At 35.5% G+C, this 17,543-nt stretch overlaps 5 protein-coding genes and 2 long non-coding RNA genes across 10 annotated transcripts; 3 read left to right on the forward strand and 4 right to left on the reverse strand.

The window, feature by feature from the left end:
• Window positions 1–127: 127 nt before the first annotated feature.
• LOC135144902 (uncharacterized) lies at window positions 128–1,680 on the reverse strand. Of its 2 annotated transcripts, XR_010283261.1 has the most exons (5): window positions 1,633–1,680; window positions 1,334–1,435; window positions 1,180–1,279; window positions 376–669; window positions 128–300 (listed from the first exon to the last, which is right to left on the reverse strand). It is a non-coding gene; the product is annotated as an uncharacterized LOC135144902 (long non-coding RNA). The 2 variants fall into 2 exon arrangements; XR_010283260.1 differs by having other exon boundaries at window positions 1,180–1,435.
• Window positions 1,681–2,254: 574 nt separating this feature from the next.
• On the forward strand, window positions 2,255–3,192 carry LOC135144890 (uncharacterized). The gene is made up of 6 exons (XM_064077019.1): window positions 2,255–2,304; window positions 2,355–2,465; window positions 2,531–2,665; window positions 2,717–2,836; window positions 2,881–2,966; window positions 3,031–3,192. Exons 3-6 carry the CDS (start codon window positions 2,650–2,652, stop codon window positions 3,190–3,192), a joined length of 384 nt encoding a protein of 127 aa, XP_063933089.1. The 5' UTR covers window positions 2,255–2,304; window positions 2,355–2,465; window positions 2,531–2,649.
• Window positions 3,193–3,629: 437 nt separating this feature from the next.
• LOC135144903 (uncharacterized) lies at window positions 3,630–4,034 on the reverse strand. The gene is made up of 3 exons (XR_010283262.1): window positions 3,905–4,034; window positions 3,749–3,856; window positions 3,630–3,695 (listed from the first exon to the last, which is right to left on the reverse strand). It is a non-coding gene; the product is annotated as an uncharacterized LOC135144903 (long non-coding RNA).
• Window positions 4,035–4,774: 740 nt separating this feature from the next.
• On the forward strand, window positions 4,775–6,626 carry LOC135144876 (ribose-phosphate pyrophosphokinase 2-like). Its single transcript, XM_064077003.1, has 9 exons — window positions 4,775–4,876; window positions 4,929–5,034; window positions 5,168–5,249; window positions 5,489–5,592; window positions 5,662–5,760; window positions 5,821–5,949; window positions 6,006–6,162; window positions 6,224–6,379; window positions 6,443–6,626. The coding sequence occupies exons 1-9, from the start codon at window positions 4,786–4,788 to the stop codon at window positions 6,554–6,556; spliced, it is 1,038 nt and encodes a 345-aa protein (XP_063933073.1). The 5' UTR covers window positions 4,775–4,785; the 3' UTR covers window positions 6,557–6,626.
• Window positions 6,627–6,767: 141 nt separating this feature from the next.
• LOC135144909 (26S proteasome non-ATPase regulatory subunit 8-like) lies at window positions 6,768–8,369 on the reverse strand. The gene is made up of 8 exons (XM_064077038.1): window positions 8,187–8,369; window positions 8,025–8,127; window positions 7,831–7,927; window positions 7,658–7,725; window positions 7,493–7,597; window positions 6,993–7,104; window positions 6,916–6,937; window positions 6,768–6,852 (listed from the first exon to the last, which is right to left on the reverse strand). Exons 1-8 carry the CDS (start codon window positions 8,365–8,367, stop codon window positions 6,809–6,811), a joined length of 732 nt encoding a protein of 243 aa, XP_063933108.1. The 5' UTR covers window positions 8,368–8,369; the 3' UTR covers window positions 6,768–6,808.
• A 1,102-nt stretch (window positions 8,370–9,471) lies between these two features.
• On the forward strand, window positions 9,472–13,086 carry LOC135144881 (general vesicular transport factor p115-like). Of its 3 annotated transcripts, none has more exons than XM_064077008.1 (19): window positions 9,472–9,608; window positions 9,664–9,762; window positions 9,866–9,962; window positions 10,068–10,268; window positions 10,332–10,467; window positions 10,549–10,604; window positions 10,659–10,798; window positions 10,845–10,947; window positions 11,001–11,049; window positions 11,101–11,185; window positions 11,254–11,338; window positions 11,401–11,482; window positions 11,557–11,830; window positions 11,883–12,147; window positions 12,204–12,307; window positions 12,363–12,492; window positions 12,558–12,721; window positions 12,781–12,831; window positions 12,884–13,086. In XM_064077008.1, the coding sequence occupies exons 1-19, from the start codon at window positions 9,492–9,494 to the stop codon at window positions 13,028–13,030; spliced, it is 2,385 nt and encodes a 794-aa protein (XP_063933078.1). In that variant the 5' UTR covers window positions 9,472–9,491; the 3' UTR covers window positions 13,031–13,086. The 3 variants fall into 3 exon arrangements, with proteins under 3 accessions (XP_063933078.1, XP_063933079.1, XP_063933080.1); XM_064077009.1 differs by having other exon boundaries at window positions 12,888–12,972; XM_064077010.1 differs by lacking the exons at window positions 12,781–12,831; window positions 12,884–13,086 and having other exon boundaries at window positions 12,563–12,681.
• A 1,114-nt stretch (window positions 13,087–14,200) lies between these two features.
• On the reverse strand, window positions 14,201–16,057 carry LOC135144904 (uncharacterized). The gene is made up of 11 exons (XM_064077031.1): window positions 15,954–16,057; window positions 15,833–15,880; window positions 15,695–15,784; window positions 15,216–15,287; window positions 15,013–15,148; window positions 14,905–14,956; window positions 14,731–14,853; window positions 14,599–14,671; window positions 14,452–14,547; window positions 14,359–14,394; window positions 14,201–14,304 (listed from the first exon to the last, which is right to left on the reverse strand). The coding sequence occupies exons 4-11, from the start codon at window positions 15,247–15,249 to the stop codon at window positions 14,216–14,218; spliced, it is 639 nt and encodes a 212-aa protein (XP_063933101.1). The 5' UTR covers window positions 15,250–15,287; window positions 15,695–15,784; window positions 15,833–15,880; window positions 15,954–16,057; the 3' UTR covers window positions 14,201–14,215.
• Window positions 16,058–17,543: the final 1,486 nt, after the last annotated feature.

Consider the following 17,543-nt stretch of genomic DNA (forward strand, 5'->3'; position numbering starts at 1 on the left):
TTATTACAATAATCCTTTACTACTAAAAATGAAAATGTAAATAAAAGTTAAAAGTCTCAAAAACAACATATTTTCAGTAAGATAACTGCTATAATAGAAAGTAATTTTTAGGTTAAAAAAGGTAAAGTAACATTGAGGTAGACGTCTATAGAGGTAATAAGTCAGTTAATTATGACAGTTTCGTAAGTTAAGATAACTTGCTAAATCTCAACCAAGTAAAACACATGAAACAACTTACGAATCACAGGCATATTTACCGTCTGGATATCGTTTTTCGGCTTTAAAAAAGTCTGACAAGTACTGCGAAATATAATTAATAAAGTCCATATAAAATGCACATATATCATTATAAAAGCAGATAGCAATGTCTCGTACTTATTTGTTTAAGAATTGACAGTTCCTGATGCTCGATCGAGTCAAAAAGCTTCGAAAATACCCGAGCCCCCATGCAGAAGTGATTACAAGATAGCTTTTAACCGGAGGGGTATCTCTTCCCCCAACGGCTATGAAGCATCTCTACTTTTTCGTTTAATTCGGTGCACGCTAAGTAAATTAGGTTACCTTGCTAAGTTTATCCAGTTGAGAGCCTTGTTTTAAATAAGCCGAAGAAGTAGCATGAATTCGTTAACGAAGTTTTAGGCAAACTCAAGTCAATGTGGTTAGCCAGAGCTAGAAAAAAACGGAGGCGAAAAAAGGTTGTTAGAAAGTTTAAAATTTGTTCACGAATGAATACAAAACCATTTTTAATATTCATTTCAAAAATTCATTTAAGATTAGCACTTATCCTTTAGATTTAAAAATTTTTAATGTAAAGGTTGGGGCCTACAACTAGGAAAGGGTGAACTGTATTGTTTTTTTACTTATCGGATAGGCGCTTATAGGGGGGCTTTTAGAGGTCCAGTATTTAAATTATGCTATATATATAATTTTAATAAATAATGCTTCGTATTAGTAACCCCTTTTGATTACTCATTGAGTTTATTTTGTTTGATTGGTTAGTTTTGGTTTCAGGTTTAATTAAAACTAAGCCCTGTAGACAAAAAGAACGACTACAGGGCAGAGAAGCGCGTAAGAGGTAAAAAATTCCATTATTCTTTTATTAAGTGTACATGTTTGTATATATGGTCCGCTAGTGCAATAATCATACATTTTTTAGGTTAAATGACATTAATAAAATACAATTCACAGTCTTTTAGTGCGCCACAGAGATTTACTAGAGTTTAAAGCGTCCGGATTGCTTACAGAGGAATCTTTAAAACATGATATACTAAACCTAAATCTTGTAAAAATAGTTTAATAATTAATACTTTGACGGTAATTTAAAAACCTCCACCATTTTTAGTGAATTACTTTACTAGGCTTGACTGTAGACTTTATACAAACGGCCTATAAATCCTGCAGGGTAACTTCTCCTCCCAGTTATGCTTATAAAAACCTATTAGATAAAGCTATTAATTTATCTTATTAAAATGATCATTAAGAGCTACAATTAAAAATTATGTTAACTTCTACGACCCGTAAATGCTTTTTAAAAGAATAAATATCAGTATACTCCTCTTAAGTGGTAGAAACGGTTCAAGTTATAGTTTTGCAAATTATAACAATAATAACTTTATGCATAACAATGAAAACCAGAACGGCAGACCTTTCGAACAGTACGGTGGTTGCTAAAAATTAAGGTGATATCATTAATTTGGAAAAATAATATCATAATAAAATTATTCTAATTAACTAGTAAGTAGCTATTACGCAAACAAAAAGCCAATTTCATAAAAATTTAATAAAAAGTTATAAAAAAGAGCGTTAAATAATTAATCCCGAATAATAAAAAAGAATAATATAAGGTTTGAAAACCTAATATTAATCTTTTAAGCAGGGAAGAAATAGTAAACACTGAGCATTGCTCCCCCACTTAAGAGATACTACACTTTTAATTCTAGTTTTTAAGTTTAATGCTTAATTAATATAGCTTGGTGACCAGTCAAGTGCCGAAATTATATCTAAAGCGGATAAGTAAGTATGAAGTTAAAAAAAGAGGTTAATGCTGGTAAACGCGCTGTTACGCTCTAAATGGGTATAATTGTTTGGTTTGATTTACTTTACTTGGAAACGCCAAAATTGTTATTCCAGATGTCAATCTCTATAAACATCAAAAAATTGAAATGCCTCAAGCTAATGAGATTTTACTGAGGATACTAAACTGTTTTTATTTATTAGTTATAATAGCTTGGTATTTTAACTTGTGTAAATTTGTTTTTTCTAACAGTATTGACGACACCAGAGAACAGCTAAATACCATAAGAGGTTAACTAACTTTAAATTTATGTTTTTTCTAGTATAACTTAACCTAATAGGAAATAGAAGATTTAAAGAGAGCGGAAATAACTTTAACAAGTTGAACACACGGTGGCAACATGGAAATCAAGGTGCTTTACGTACATCAGCACAACATACCCCCCATTCAGGTAATTTACTGCGGCTAAGCTCTAGATGAATTAACATAAAAAAATACTAACTTTATTTATTTTAGTCGTTTTAAATAATAGTATTAAGGAAAGTGAAGGACGTCATTACATCAAAAGAATCAAAGTAAATCGAGAAGTTTCAGTATTCAGCGTTGACAAAAGAGTTTTAGCCCATGTTTTTTTAATGAGCATTACTTGGGGTACTTAAAGTTGCATATATACGTCTTATGTTTCTTACATTTTATTAATAGGTCTAATAATGCCTATTGCCATCTTTTTACCCTTCATAATTAAAAAAAAAGAAATTAGGCCTTTAATTATAAAAATTCATATTGTTCTTTCTAATTTAGCTGCATTAGTCGCTACCATAGGTACACTAATTAGTAATGCTGGTAAATACTTAAAAATTTTGTAGGCCTAGCGCTAGTGATAAGCAATGGAAGGAGAAAAATTTTTACAGATCTACATTCCATTGTGGGAGTTAGCATCTACACGTTGCTGGTTAGTAGTCAAAAATACATCCGATCACTTAAACGAAAATTATATTTATGCAACACTACGTTAGATCGCTCAAATCCTAAATGGAATTTTTAAGCCCAGAGCTAGTTCTTCGCAAATAGTTAATTCGGAAACCCCGTCTAAACTTCGGCAAAAATGGGAAGCCATCCATAATTTTTTTGGGTGGATATGCACTTTACTTTCTCTTTATCCCTTCTACTCAGGTTAGTTGTATATAAGTAGAAACACAATAGTAATATATCTTCATTAAGCAGGACTTCTATTGCTTTCCAAAAATTTGGGTTCGAACGAAGTTACAAACACGGTAAAAAAAAACGGACAATTTTTTTATGACTAATTATTTTTAAACAAAAAACAGTTCGAGCTAATACTAATTTTCTGGGCTGCGTTTTTACTTTTTGTATGGATTTGTTTTACTTTTCAAAGAACTGTGGTTCAAGCAAATTACCAGGAAACTTGATAAAAAGTTATAAATATCAAAGTTTTTTGCGTGTAATAAAAAATAAAAGAGAAAACCGTTTTTAATTAAAAAATATATAGAAAAGGTACCTATATTTTTTGCTCTAATTGTAGCCCAATAATTGGCCTCAGTAAACAAATAATTTTAACTTTGTTAATTTAACCATTGCATAGTATAAAGGTAATACGGGATGTAACTTTTGTGTAAGATTATACGTTCCTATCGGTTAAAGCTTTGCTCCGCCAAAAGGTCTTCATTAAAAAACTAGCAAGAGCACCAATAAATAATTAATAAAATATATTACCTTTTTAATGGTGGCAAAAAATGGATAAGCATTTTTATTATATACAACTTGTCTGAGGTTTGCAGTATCTCATAATTACAAGTGGCCATCCTGTACGTATCTTTTATACTGAATAACATAAAAGTTTGAAAAGTACACCCGTAAAAAAGATCATACCGCTTCCTCGGCAAACCTCGCTTGTAATTTTTGCTTGTTTCCCTCAAGGATCAAGAAAGCATTTAAGATAAAAGTTCTAAAAACCCTTCTCCAAATTATCACTATGTACAATGAATACTTCCGTACTAAGGGCGGCACCTGCTCAATGACTCGCTCAAGCAAATTAGAATAAAATTATTGTCCAAAAATTTATACGAGTTTGCTAAGAGGTTCCCTCCGTGTCAGCGTTGTAAACCCGATATATTTATACAACTTTTTAAGTGACCCCCAGCAATTACAGCCTAACGGATAAGGTACACTGAGAGCCCTTATACAGTTCAAGTTATTTCTACACTTACTTTTTTTATAACGATTAAGACATTTTCACTTCTTAAGGAGCATTACGCAATAACTAAGAGATCTTTTCTTTCTTCTTGCGCCCATGCATTCCATCTGCTCTCTAGCATAATTGTATGTTTACCATAAACAAAGACTAACTCTTTCTTCTTTTTTTAAATTTCTCAAAGGCTACTTTAGCAAGTATTAGTGACATAAAGTTGCTGAAAAACTGTTAATGAGCAACCAAGAAACTTTTTTCCTCGCGCGGTGATTTAGTCATTGAAAGTATAGTCTTACACTAAAAGAAAAAAGAACACCGACAAATAAATCTTGACTACATGGCATTGTCAAAACTAATTTTTTTAAATGCTCAAGATTATTGCTTGTAACGATAGAAAGTGAGTAGAGAAGATATAACAAATAAACTTTTGTACAGACGTCATAAAGGTGTCATGAGGCTATGCCATTCAAAAAATTAACCAACCCCTCCACGCACTAGCCCTGAGATAGTTTTGCGGTTTAATTTTCAAGTGCATCCCAAAATGTTATCTTTTAAACGTTAAATGAATATTTTTTCCACTCAATGGAAAAATTTGAAAAGAAATAAAGAAATAAAGAAAAAAATACTAAAAGAAGAAATGCACACGATTAAAGGTTTCAAAAGCTACCGTCTAAAGAATTGAGCAGTTTACTTATTGTATAATAGTTTTTACGGGTAACTCACACCCAAAATTAGCTCGACTGATCTGTAATCATTTGGGTATAGAATTAAGTCGATGTAAAGTTGGCAAATTTTCTAACCAGGAAACGAGGTTTTTTCTTTGATTTTTAGTTTAATAGATATTTGTTTTTAGTTACCTATATTTCTATGCAAATTTCAAATCTATAGTTATTTTTTTATAATAAAAAAGATATTCATCTTTTTTTAAAATATACACCTGAAAGCGTTTCTATCGAGGAATCAGTCCGTGATGAAGATGTATACGTGGTTCAAAGTGGTTGCGGAGACGTTAACGATAATCTTATGGTAGTGAGCCTCACTTACGTTTTTACTTACTATCAAATAGTTAACTTTACTCTTTAACTTTTTCTTAAAATAGTTTTTTTCTTTTCTACTTCATATATATTTTAACCCTCGGCGTTCCTCTCCTTTTCCTATACTATTAATCACAAATGCCTTCTTATATAGAACGAGCCCTTTATAAGTTGCAAACTCTTTATCGCGTGTGTTTTATATAATAATATTTTCGGTTACTCAATTTCCAGGAACTTCTAATTCTTATAAACGCCTGCAAAACGGCATCAGCCTGCCGGGTTACTGCTGTTATCCCCTGCTTTCCTTATGCCCGTCAGGACAAAAAAGATAAAAGGTGCATGTTTCCCCTCGCTTTTTTATGGTGACCGCTAATACATAAACCTGTTGCTTTTTAAATTCATAGTCGAGCACCGATTTCAGCTAAGCTGGTTGCCAACATGCTCTCTGTTGCCGGCGCCGACCACATCATCACTTTGGATTTGCACGCCTCTCAAATTCAGGGGTTCTCCCTTCGCTTTTCTACCTGTAATTTCTTTTGGCTTAAACTTCGTTAAAAAAAAAGGTTTTTCGATATCCCCGTAGACAACTTGTACGCCGAACCAGCCATTCTGAAGTACATAACGGAGCAACTCGTAGTAGGCGAAGATACCAAAATTTGCATAGTTTCGCCGGATGCCGGAGGAGCAAAGCGGTACTTGAGTTTTGCGCTTCTCGTCTTTTAAACTTTAACAAATTTGCACCTTAAAGGGTGACTTCCATCGCCGACCGACTCAACGTAGACTTTGCCTTAATCCACAAGGAACGCGCTAAAGCCAACGAAGTAGCCCGTATGGTTCTCGTAGGGGACGTCAAAGATAAAATAGCTGTCCTGGTGGACGACATGGCGGACACCTGCGGCACTCTGGTGGGCTCCTTAAAGATTATGTTGCCCAGCAGAGCAGTTATCTCTTTACTATTACTTGAAGTGCATTGCAGCTGGTAAATTGAAAGATGCGGGCGCTCTAAGCATTCACGCTATCGTCACGCATGGCGTTTTGAGCGGCAACGCGGTGGCCCGACTCAATGCGTCCTCTCTCGAGTCCATCGTTGTGACCAACACAATTCCTGTAGAGGAAAAAATGGTTTTTATGCATATTCGCTAACGCTACTCCGTTTCTAAGCAGTTTGTCACACCCCAATTACAGGCGCAGTGCCCCCGTTTGAGACAATTAGACATCGCCCGGATTTTGGCGGAGGCCATCCGTCGAACTCATAACGGGGAATCAGTTTCTTACCTCTTTTCTCACGTGCCTTTGTGAGCACCCATCGATGTTGCTCGACGTTGCAGGCCTTGTTTTGTAATAAATATGTTGATCTCCAGAGTTTTGCTCGGCGGTCATATTGAACATAAATCTTAATTTGCACTTTTTGAGTAAGTCATTAACGTCAAAGAAGATAGTTAGCTTACAAAATTCTAAATTTTCCATCTCTGCCTATTACACGTGCAGGTTTGCACACCCGGGATACCGCCACGCTTAGCCGCCGTATAATTTACAAATACGAAAGCTTTATTATATGATGCGCTCAAGCTCAGTAGCATAAGAAAAGGCCTTTTCTATTAGATTGTGCGACGGGACGGTTCGCTGAAGAGCCGTCTGCTGGGGAAAGGAGTAGATACCTTTTTCAAGAATCCAATGTCGCTGCAAATTAAAATTATATAAGTAATAGACCAACGCAGCGGTATTGAGGCCTCACCTCCGCTACTAATTCCTCAATAAATTGATCGTCGTCGGTAAAAAAGATCCGCTTTACGTCTTCCTTCGGGATACAAGTAAAGGACATTTCTATGCACACTGCCATATTTCTACTGTACGTTTGAATACATGCTAATAAGAAATCTGAGCTCAAAGCACGTGCGCAAAACATTGAAAAAAAACTATAATACACTTCTCCGTGCGCTACTGAAAGCAAGCAGATTGAGTTAATAAATTATAAGCACAAGTATAATAAAATATAAAACGCCTTAAGAGGAAATTTCAAGATAGTAACTGTTAGTCTTTAAAATTTTTCTTGTAATTATATATATAAATATAACTACAACTTGACCAAAGCAGTTTGGGACAAATTTAAAATCCAAGTTAGCTTTTATCAAATAAAAAAAGCACGTTTTTTACCCCGATTCTTAATTAATTAAAAAAGATGTAAATCAAAACCTAAAAACCAAAAAGAATTTAATCCAGAGACAATAAAGGTACCGAGTAGTATTTTCAAGAATCCTGGAAAAAAATGCATAGTAAGGGGTTGGGGGGTTTTGACAAGCCTCGAAAAAGGCTTTATTTGTTCTTCCTTCCACAATGTATCTTTTAAAAAAAGATATAGTAAGTTTACATATATAAAAATACAAGCTAAATATAACCAACTGTTCTAAAAGAACAGGGTAAGCAAGAAACCGGTTGTTATGAAGCGAAGCACAATCTAATAATTCCAACTAAACCAAAGAAGTTAGGTAACAAAAAAATTAAGGCTGTTTATTAATTTAAGGTCAACTTAAAAAAACATTCAATAAGAGTTAAGTGTACTAATAGTTGCTTACTTCCGAGTGAAAGTCGGGAACTCGATTTTGTGAGAGTAAATTGAGTAAATGAGCCCCAATGATCTCATACTGCCTAGGCGACGTAGGCAGATGTTGTCTAATTATATATAATATTTTCTAAAAACTATATAACACTTAGTCGGGGAAGTACAAGCAGTCTTCTCATAAGCTGAAACAAAGTAAAATATATATACTTTAAATCAAAATAAAAGTGCTTCAACTGTGCCATATATCTATTAAAACATTGGTGATCTTCTTTTAAGATACACCATATAGCTCCACATTCTAATACGTCCCCTATTTTATAGATATAAAAAGGAGGTTAAAATAGAAATTAACTATTTTTGAGCGTTTACTAGCTAAGTGCAATTCCGTTAACTTGGTTTCATCGACAATGGGTAAAAAAGTTTTATCAAGGAAATCGATATTCAGTTCTCTAAGTAAAAGACCGCAACGCTCGAGATCAGGTTTATCTAAAGAAAGCAACCCCTTCAGCTGCACAAGTTTTTTTTCTGAATCGCTTTCACTTACAAGCATGTCAAGAGCTAAAACTAAAGACAAACAAAAGGAAACTTCATATGAAGGGTGCCTCGAGGTTTTTTTTTGATCTTTTAAGGCTTATTCGCCAGCTGAATAGCAGTGGTAACTCAGCATTAGAGGCACCTACTACGGGGCCTACTACTTGTTAATTCTTAAGTAACAAAGTTTTTTTAAAAAAGCTAGAGGTTCCTAGGAAGAACGCTTTTTATAAGTGCCTTTCATTATGACATGTGCAAAGAGAAAACTAAGATATAATTAGAAGGCTTGGTAACCTTCCGATCATAATTTCTTCTTGGTGAGTAGTGGAATTGCTTACTTGTAGAAGGTAGTAACTTAAACCTTAAAACAATAGTCAATAATTTTATTTGCCACGTGCGCAGAGTTTACACATAAATCGATAAAATTCGTATTTGTATGCTTAATAATTCTAGAAGTGAAGTCACTAGTTCAGCTTTATTTGTTTTGGTGGTCAAATTTTTTAAAATGAACAAACCAAAAATCTACTGTGAGGTACAACAGCTTGCAGTTTAATTCTATTATAGTGTTAAATACAGAAAAACATTGTTTTTATTATAGATAAGTAAACAAACAGACCTCTTTTACTAAGTATCACCTATTATATTTGTGCTCGAATGCTTACAACGACTATTGCTGTCTTAATAACGTTTAACACTTTTTGAAGTCTCCGTTTGATAACGAAAAACTTTAATTTCCACCAAAAAGGATTTAAACAACAAAATGTATTAACTAAAATATGTTTACTATATTATAACAATAAGTGTTCGTAATATGTACACAACATATACGGAAGACACGATACGTAGACAAAAGTGCAATACGTGTATAACCGGGGTGAAATCCGAGTAAATTGGTTACATAAATACAAAATGTCGGACGTGGAAGAACCTTAAATGATTGGCTGATCCCTTAAGCAGGCGCCTAACCTTTGGCCGGTTGGGGAGTGTTTACTATTATTTTAATACCCCTTCTGTTTACTCCTCGTTTTTAACTTGTCTATTAGTTTGGGAACGCTAATATTTTTCAGGTGTTTGAGATTTTCTCAAGTCCTCTTTGTAGTTTTTACTTAATTTAAGTAAACAAGAAAATCACGGCTTTTCTTAATGAGTTTATACTGGAGCAATACTACTAATTCCAAAGTTAATGGAGGGGATAATAGTGAAGTAGATAAAGCCTCCGAAGTTATTAGTATTATTTGTCAAAAAATTAAGGATTCTAAAGTATTATTATATTGTACAAAGAGCTCAACTTTATTATTGTTTTTGAATAAACCAGTCCCCCGAGGAGCGCAAAGATTACATCCGAGCGATAAGGGCTATGGTAGGGAGTTATCAACTTGAAGTTGGTTTACAATGTATGGAAATATTGGTTGAGGTGGGAAGTTAAGATCTTTGAGTTTTTCTTTTAGTTATTAACTTGTATCACTTTTTTTTCATTATTACTGTCACTTGATATCAAATTTTTATATTTAAACAAGGTCTTAAAAAAAGATCGCAATGAGTTATTTATAGTGGAACACATAATTGAAATATTTTCTTATTTGTTTTCTAAACAAGGCAATGGAGTAGAAGAAGGTTTTCTTAATACTTGCCATTCTTTGTATATATGGGATTCCTTTTGTAAAAGCTCTTTTTGAAAAAATATAATTTGCCAATAATTTAATTATTTTTTTGGACCAGGAAACCAATCTTATGGTTCTCAAAACATTGCTCTAGCCTTCATCGAAATTTTTGTTAGAAATGCAGCTTTTGTAGAAGCGGTAGTGGAATTAGCAGCACAACCGAGCTTCACGGTGCGCATCGCAATCGTCCGCCTTCTTATGAAACTTTTGGACCATCAGTGCTTTCTAGTGCAGAATGCTGTTATCGCTGTTCCTCACGGTCTTTTATAAATATATGCGTGTGTATAACTTTTTACTGCGTAACTAAATGGGCTACTTATAGTCCTTTCAAGGCTCCTCGAACTACTGGAAGATCCTCGCCCGCCAATCCGACTTGACGCTCTACTAATTCTCACTCAGTTGGCAAAGTTTAATTTCAGTGTACAACAGATTCTTGTTTTTGAAAATGCCTTCAGAAGGTCTGTTTTTTTTTTTTAACTCCCTTTATGGCATTTTTCCTTCGAGACTCGTTTTTAATTATTATTACGCATTCTACATAGAATCTTTGACATCAACTGTTCTGTGGAGAGTCACCCAGGCCCCGTTCAGCTTAACAGTAAGTATTGCATTTATGTATGCTCTGATTTTTTGAGCTCCCGACCTGCAAAAGGTCTACGCTTGATTTATGAACTTCTAAGAACCAATAAGAGCAATCAGAATTTTTTCCGAGAAACCCACTGCTTCTCCCGCTTAAATCCTTTCCTTGAAAACCTTTGCGCTGCAAGTCTAGAAAGCCGCCCCCTATTGGAGGTTGCTCCGCCCAATGACTGCTCTCTTCTACTCAAGCTCTTTTTAGGAGGCTGTTGCCGCTCACCTTCTAATATTATCGGTTCTTCGGATCTTCGTTCACCAAACCAATCCCCACGTGGCTGTGAACCAAGATGCTCTTTTGGATCAAGGTTTCCCTCTTGCTTGCACTTTCGCTTTTTGCTCGCATCATCAGTAGCTTCAGGCTCCTTCTTTTTACTAAGAAACGTTTTGTGGAGCCCCAACTTTAGCGGGTATTTGGTCCCTATTTCTTCCCGTTTTGTTAAGCTTTTTATAAACAAAAGGCTTCCGGAACCTGTGCGGGTCTCCATACTGTATTTAGTAGCCGACTGCATGCGAAAGAACCGACGAGCCCAGCAGTTTTTTGAAGTGGGCTCCCTGTCGTCTATGCGTCATGGAATACAATGCGCCTACTCTATTTTATATCATTTTTAAAGGCTTTTGGAGAGGCGTCCGCAGCCGCCAGCATGAGCCGCTGTTTACCAATAACGAGCAACCCTGACCATCTTAGTGACGTAGAAGGTTTGCGCACTTTAAGCGTTGACTAGCTAGAAGTGCTCCTTCAATGTACGCTTGTTTGGCAGACGGGAGTTCGGCAGCGCTCGAACTGTTTCTGGAGCCTCTTTTCAACCCTCAACTTACTCTATACCCCCGCTTGGTGTACCTGTACGTGCTCCACTAACTAACCCCCGCCTCCATTGTCCTTTCTCAAGGTTTTCCGCCTTCTCTTCCCCTCGCAGGTACTGCTTAGGCGCCTATCTCAGCGACAACCCAGTTCCTCAGCGGCGATTAATACTTTTCGTTCTTCCGAGGGAGGACTCTCTAAGTGACCCTGTTTGCCAGTATAAACAAGGAGACAACCGCCTTCCCTTCACCACTCTCCTCTTCGATACTACGCGCCCCGTGGACTCGTGGCTAGCTAGTTTGGCTCTTATACAGTCTTTCCGAGTCTCTAAGCCTTACAGCGACTGGGGCCTTCAGCTTAAGCACCTCCTTTTGGATTTAAACATTCATGTGCGTCCTTAATCTAATGGAGTCGTATTTGCCCTCTTACTTTAACGAGCAGGGCGTTTCTTTTATAAGGAAACTGTCAAACCTCTTCTCTTTTGACGGGCCTGGAAAAGTGCGGATCTGGTGTTCCGGTCTGCTTCTTTTAAGTTCTCTTCTTGCGGAGTGCCCTGTAGCCGTACATCGAGCGCTTCGGGAGGGCCCCGAGATCCGTTCCTTCTTGCTGGAAAAGTCACAGTCACAACCACCCACGCAGCTCGACTGTGCGTTCCTCTCCGGCCTGACCTCGTTTACTATAGGCCTCTGTCTGCTCTATAGCGACGGTCGGGACAAGTTCTCCTCTTCTTTAAGACTTAATTCTGGTGGATCCTTTTATTAGAAGATGCTCACGAGCCACTCTTTCCTGGTGGCCTCGATTACGATAGACTAAGTCGGAGTATCAAACTATTAACCACATGTCAGCCTTTTAAAAACGCTGCTGAGGTTCCTGCTTGTATACTTTTTTTTAGTCTATGAATTAATATCCTTGGCTGCTTAGAACTTTGAAGTTTGCTGCCACCAAAATGGCGAGTCTGAAGTATGGTTCGACCATGACTTTACCGTCTTCTGCCGAAGAGAAGTGCCCGCATTGCTTAAGTGCTTCGAAGATAAACTTCAAGAGAAGAACGGTGACATTTTTATTGGCGTGTGTTAAAAAAACCTTTTAAATTACCAAATCCCTCGTGCTGACTAGTTCAGAAGGGCGAACGGCAAAGTTTTCTTTCTCCGCAGTTTGAGCGTTTGGCACGTGCGCAAGAAGAAGAGATTCGACGTCTGCAGCAGCAGTTGTGCGATCTTCTAAAGCTACCGGATGACTCGGAGGCTCCTGAGCTTAATGCATTGAAGAAAGAAATCGAGGTGCTTATTTTTTTTTCTTTTAATGGAATTATCGTACGATGACTTTTTTTTACTTATAGACACTCAACGATACTGCGCAATATTTAACACAACAACGGGAGCTCGAAGAGGTTTCTAAATTTATATTTCTGTGTTTATTGAAATCTTTTATTAAGCAATTAGGAAGAACTCACAAAAAGTCTAGAACGTTTAGTACACGAATTGGAGACGTTAGAAGAAGAGCGCAACGATTTAACACTATTATTGCGAGACGAAGAAGAACAAGTAGTGAAACTTCGAGAACGTCTTGCACAATTAGAACAAACTTAGCTACCCATTTCTTCAACTTTAATTTTTTTTCTTTATAAAAGATGCATCTTTCGTCATCGAAACTAATTTTGCGCAGAATCTATACTACCACGAGACCCGTTGCTGACATAATTAGACGAGCACGTAACTTTGGTGAATAACACTTTTTAGGACATTTTTATTAATCGCGCGGTTCTTCCGCTGATTTATGCAATCCTGCCCATTTCCACATTACTTACTTGCTTGGGTCCCAACCATCGTACAACGGAGAGAAAATTTTCTCGATTATAATATAATTATTTTTTTTTACTTTTTAGAATCAAATTTTTAATTATTAAAAAAAAAATGTGTTAGAGTGCAGAGCCAAAGTTGTGTTTCTAGTCAATTATAAATTTAAATATTTATGGTTATCTCCAAAACCAAAACAGTTGCGCAAAACATTTTTTAAACTAATTATGTAATAAAAGCAAAAAAAATTCATGAAGAAATGAAAAATTAATATTTATTTACAATAAATAAAAAAATATTAAAAGAATTACATAAACAAGAAGTTAAGAAGAGGACCATGCAATAGCATACAGCAGAATTAATCTAATACCTTTCTTCGTGTTTACTAGGAGCGTCTCTATTACAGCTATTCCCTAGAGGGTTTTTGTGAATTCATAAAATCTTGGCTATCAGGAAAGAATTCCTTTTCGTTAATTTATTGAGGCTGACTTTTAAATTCAAGCGCGAATTTTAAAAAGCCTGGACCTTGAAGATTAACTTATTAAGCGGTTGCCTCCATGGAAGCTAATAGAATTTAAAAATCTCTGACTTGACGTAGTGACCTTTATCGAGTATTCTTTCCCCTAAAAACTCTCTTTATTTTTAATTTTTACGGTGCAGACCATAACAAATCATAGTAAATTAAGGTCGTTATATATAGATTATTTGTGCGTAATTCAGGTGTTCCCTCAGTTACTGAAGAAACACATGAGTGCAAATTTTTCCTAATAGTGCATGTACTTTCTATAATTCGAAGATGACAAGAGCGAAACAAGATAACAAGGTCCTATTTATTTTTAAAAAAAGTCCAGAAATACAAAGAAGTAAACTTTGAATCTTACTTTGTAATTAAAGTAAAAAGTTGTCTTAAAAAAAGGAAAGAAATAAAAAGTTAAACTAAAAGTAATATTAAAAAAAACGCCTGTTACTACTGATTTACTATAATTCTGTCATTATTTCCCCAAAAAGCCTGTAGCAGTCTTTGCTCACTTCTACAATTTCGCTCTCATCAAGAAGCAAAGACAATGCTTCAAAAAAACGCTTTTGCGACACGTGTTTAAGAGATCGATTATCGCGTTTACAGTATTGAAGAAGATCGCCCAGCAGCAGAGTAGGACCTTTACGTGCGAGATTGAATAATAGAAAGTATACCCCAGCTCGACGGAAATACATACCGTAAAACTTGAACGTTCTTTTCATAAAATCAACAATGAATTCCGTACTCACCACTTCATAGATGTCTTTTTCGGCATCTCGAAGAAATACCAGTCCTGTCAGCTTTAAATTAAACCATCAAACCGGTCAATAGCAGAAAGCAATACCTTCACTAACAAGCCTCTGTATCAAGCCAACAAACATCTGATGCGTACAGCACTCTACGTTAGAAAAATTACGCTGATAAAAAAACATGGAGGCCTTAAATTCCACCCAAAGCAATAAAAGCATAAGGGAACCTCTTCAAAAGCGGCCAGGCACACAGGCAATGCCGACTCTTTAAGTTCTGCAAAAGAGAATTCTTTTTTCTGTATAGCAAAAGCTTTGATGAGATCATAACAAATCTCTTCAGGGCTGGAGGGCTGATAATAAGTTGATCACCTATAAAAAAAAATTTACTTCAGAACAAGTACCTTAACTTCTTTTTTAGCGACCAACTTGTTACGGTTATCTAAATATTCACTTCTAATTAAAATAATAAAGGGATATCAAAAAAATAAACTTTTAAACTTTTTTTGTACAGGTTTACGGGATCCTTGTAAGAAGTATTTTCCTCAAGATTACTAGAAAGCAATAAGGGAATTCGGTAAACCGTAGCTTTTAGCGAGCAGATGTCAAGCCACCAAAAAGATTCGCAATTGCAGTCCTTTACCTCCTCTTAAGGTAAGTTAGCGTTACACGTGTTCCATCAAAAAAAGTTATTAACTTGCAATAAAAAACTAACTTATAGAATAGACATTGACTTGGCGCTGTTCCATGTAAGTATTAAGTTTCCCTTTTAAAAGTGCGAGGGTCCCTTTTTTAAGAAAAAAAATATATAACGTAATAACTTGTGTTTTCTCTAGGTGAAGCCGAAAGCTTAACTCTCAAGTAGCTTAAAATATTACTAAAAGCTTGTTAAAAAATAAAAAAGATTCTAAAAGCATGAACGTTTTGTAAAAAATTTTTATTACTGAACTCACTCAAGGCCATTTCATTTAGCCCTCTTTAACAACTTCCTAAAGTAAATTCTGTGTGCTATAAAAGAAGCTACCAATAACTTAGTTTTTTAAAAAAAGAAGCCAGAGTATTATAATTTAAATTAAGTTTATTACTCTACTAAAGTTATAATGGTATAACTTAAGGTCAAAAGATAATAAAAACCTCATCCATTTAAACTGATAAAGTTATCCTACTTATATAAACTTTCGAAGTAAAAAAAACCTAGCTCCAACCCAGTTGCAGGTTCCGGTTTTTTAAAACCCTTTGGGCTTCTCCAATGCACACAGCGAATTAAAGCCGTCCCGTCGTCAACTAAACTAAATAAGATCGAGTAAAAATTGAGGATTATTACTAAAAAACCTTTGTAAGCAACGTACTTAGAAGTGTTATCGACAGAAACAATAAATCCTACAATATTTAAACAATGCAACATAGGAGGAATATATAAAAACGCAGAAGTAAAAAGAAAAAAATTTATAACCCAAAATTTGAACTTTTAATACTGGATGGTTTAAATATCTAAAATATTCCGGAGCAAAGGGGAAGGTTTTCAATAATAATATATCTTTAATAAACAGCTTCCAATAGGCCCAAAACAAATGATCAAGTCCCCACCATCGCTGATCGTATAGGACTAAGTCTTTAATAATCCCTTTACGTTTCTCATATTTACGCTTAACGGGTTGTATCATACTGTGGAAAGCCCCTTCCATGATGGAAATGTTAACTACAGCACACGCTACCTATTTAGGTTGAAGGTTTGTTTCTTAATGCTCCGCCGAGTCAACAAACTCCAGTTAACTAAAACTTTTATCAATGTATTAGCAAACAAGCTTACATGGAAGTAAATTTATCGGGTCTCTATACAAAACAGTTTTACCAACCCCCCCCCATTTATTTACCCTGATAATAACATAAAGTATAAGAAGTGGGAGAGGTGTAGCGAGCACTGCCCCACTTCTTAAGTTCGCCTGCCGGATCGGTGGTGTCAGCTCTCCGTTCCTAAAGAGAAATATTTAGAATTTTATGAGAGCGAAGTTTGTTACGCAACCACCACAGATTAAAAGAGTATCGCGTCGGTGGGAAACCAAACCACGGCCTAAAGTATGCTCTTAATCGCTGAGCTACTTTCCGGTAGGATGATTTTACGTATTTAATCTGTTAAAATATTATGGCATTAAAAATTGTTAAATCGGGAATGTAAAATATTGTCTCGCGAAAACCATAGCAAACCCGTCATAATGCACAGAAGCTTGGTTTACTGCACTCGAAGTAGGCAACAGAAGTGTGTTGTGGTTGGCTGCGTACAACCTTGTACAGCTGCCTCGTATTACCCACTCGTAAGTTATTTTTTTTTTTATTGTTTTCGCAAAGGGATTTTCAGCTGGTAAACCTCCAGCACTCCTGTTAGGGCGAAAGCTTCACTCTTTAAGTGACTAGTCGAGGTGGGTCCCAGGCTTACTTCGAGGGCTTTTCTAGGTTTAAAAGCTAATTCTACTGCGAAGGGTTAGATGAACTATAAGCAGCCGACAGGGTTTTCAACCCCCCATGCTGCGAAAAAAAAAAGCTGTCTGTATCGTACTTGTCGTACGGACAAGGCAGTTTATTATTGATAGTGACCAATAAGTATTGTCTTGATTCTTAATTTATGAACTTCTGTTGATTTTAGAAGTTATTAGCTTTAAAAATTAGTATTAAGAAAAGCAAGAATGGTATAACCGCGTTAATTTTATTAAAAAATTTTATCTCTCTTAAGACTTAAGCAGAGTTTTAGGTAATTAAAATTATATACGTCAAGTGCAGTCTGACCCGTTTATATACATTAGCCGACTACATGCCCTTTTCAAGGGTAGCAACCCATATGCTATCCCAGTGGGAGCTAACTGTTATAAACCATTTAGTAACCACTTTATATCAAAATGTTATCCAAAAACATCAGTTAACACGGGTTAATTTTTCCCTCACATTTTTTGTTTATCTCTCTATAGGTTAAATAATAATTACATTTTCACTCTACAAACGTAAAGTTAATCTCTTTCTTCTATACAGTGAGAACCTTCGTTGCAAATGC

This window comes from Zophobas morio, unplaced genomic scaffold (genome assembly GCF_036711695.1).
Source record: "Zophobas morio isolate AGI-343-1 ecotype UQ-CSIRO unplaced genomic scaffold, CSIRO_AGI_Zmor_V1 ptg000110l, whole genome shotgun sequence".
In the NCBI taxonomy this organism is placed as follows: Eukaryota; Metazoa; Arthropoda; class Insecta; order Coleoptera; family Tenebrionidae; genus Zophobas; species Zophobas morio.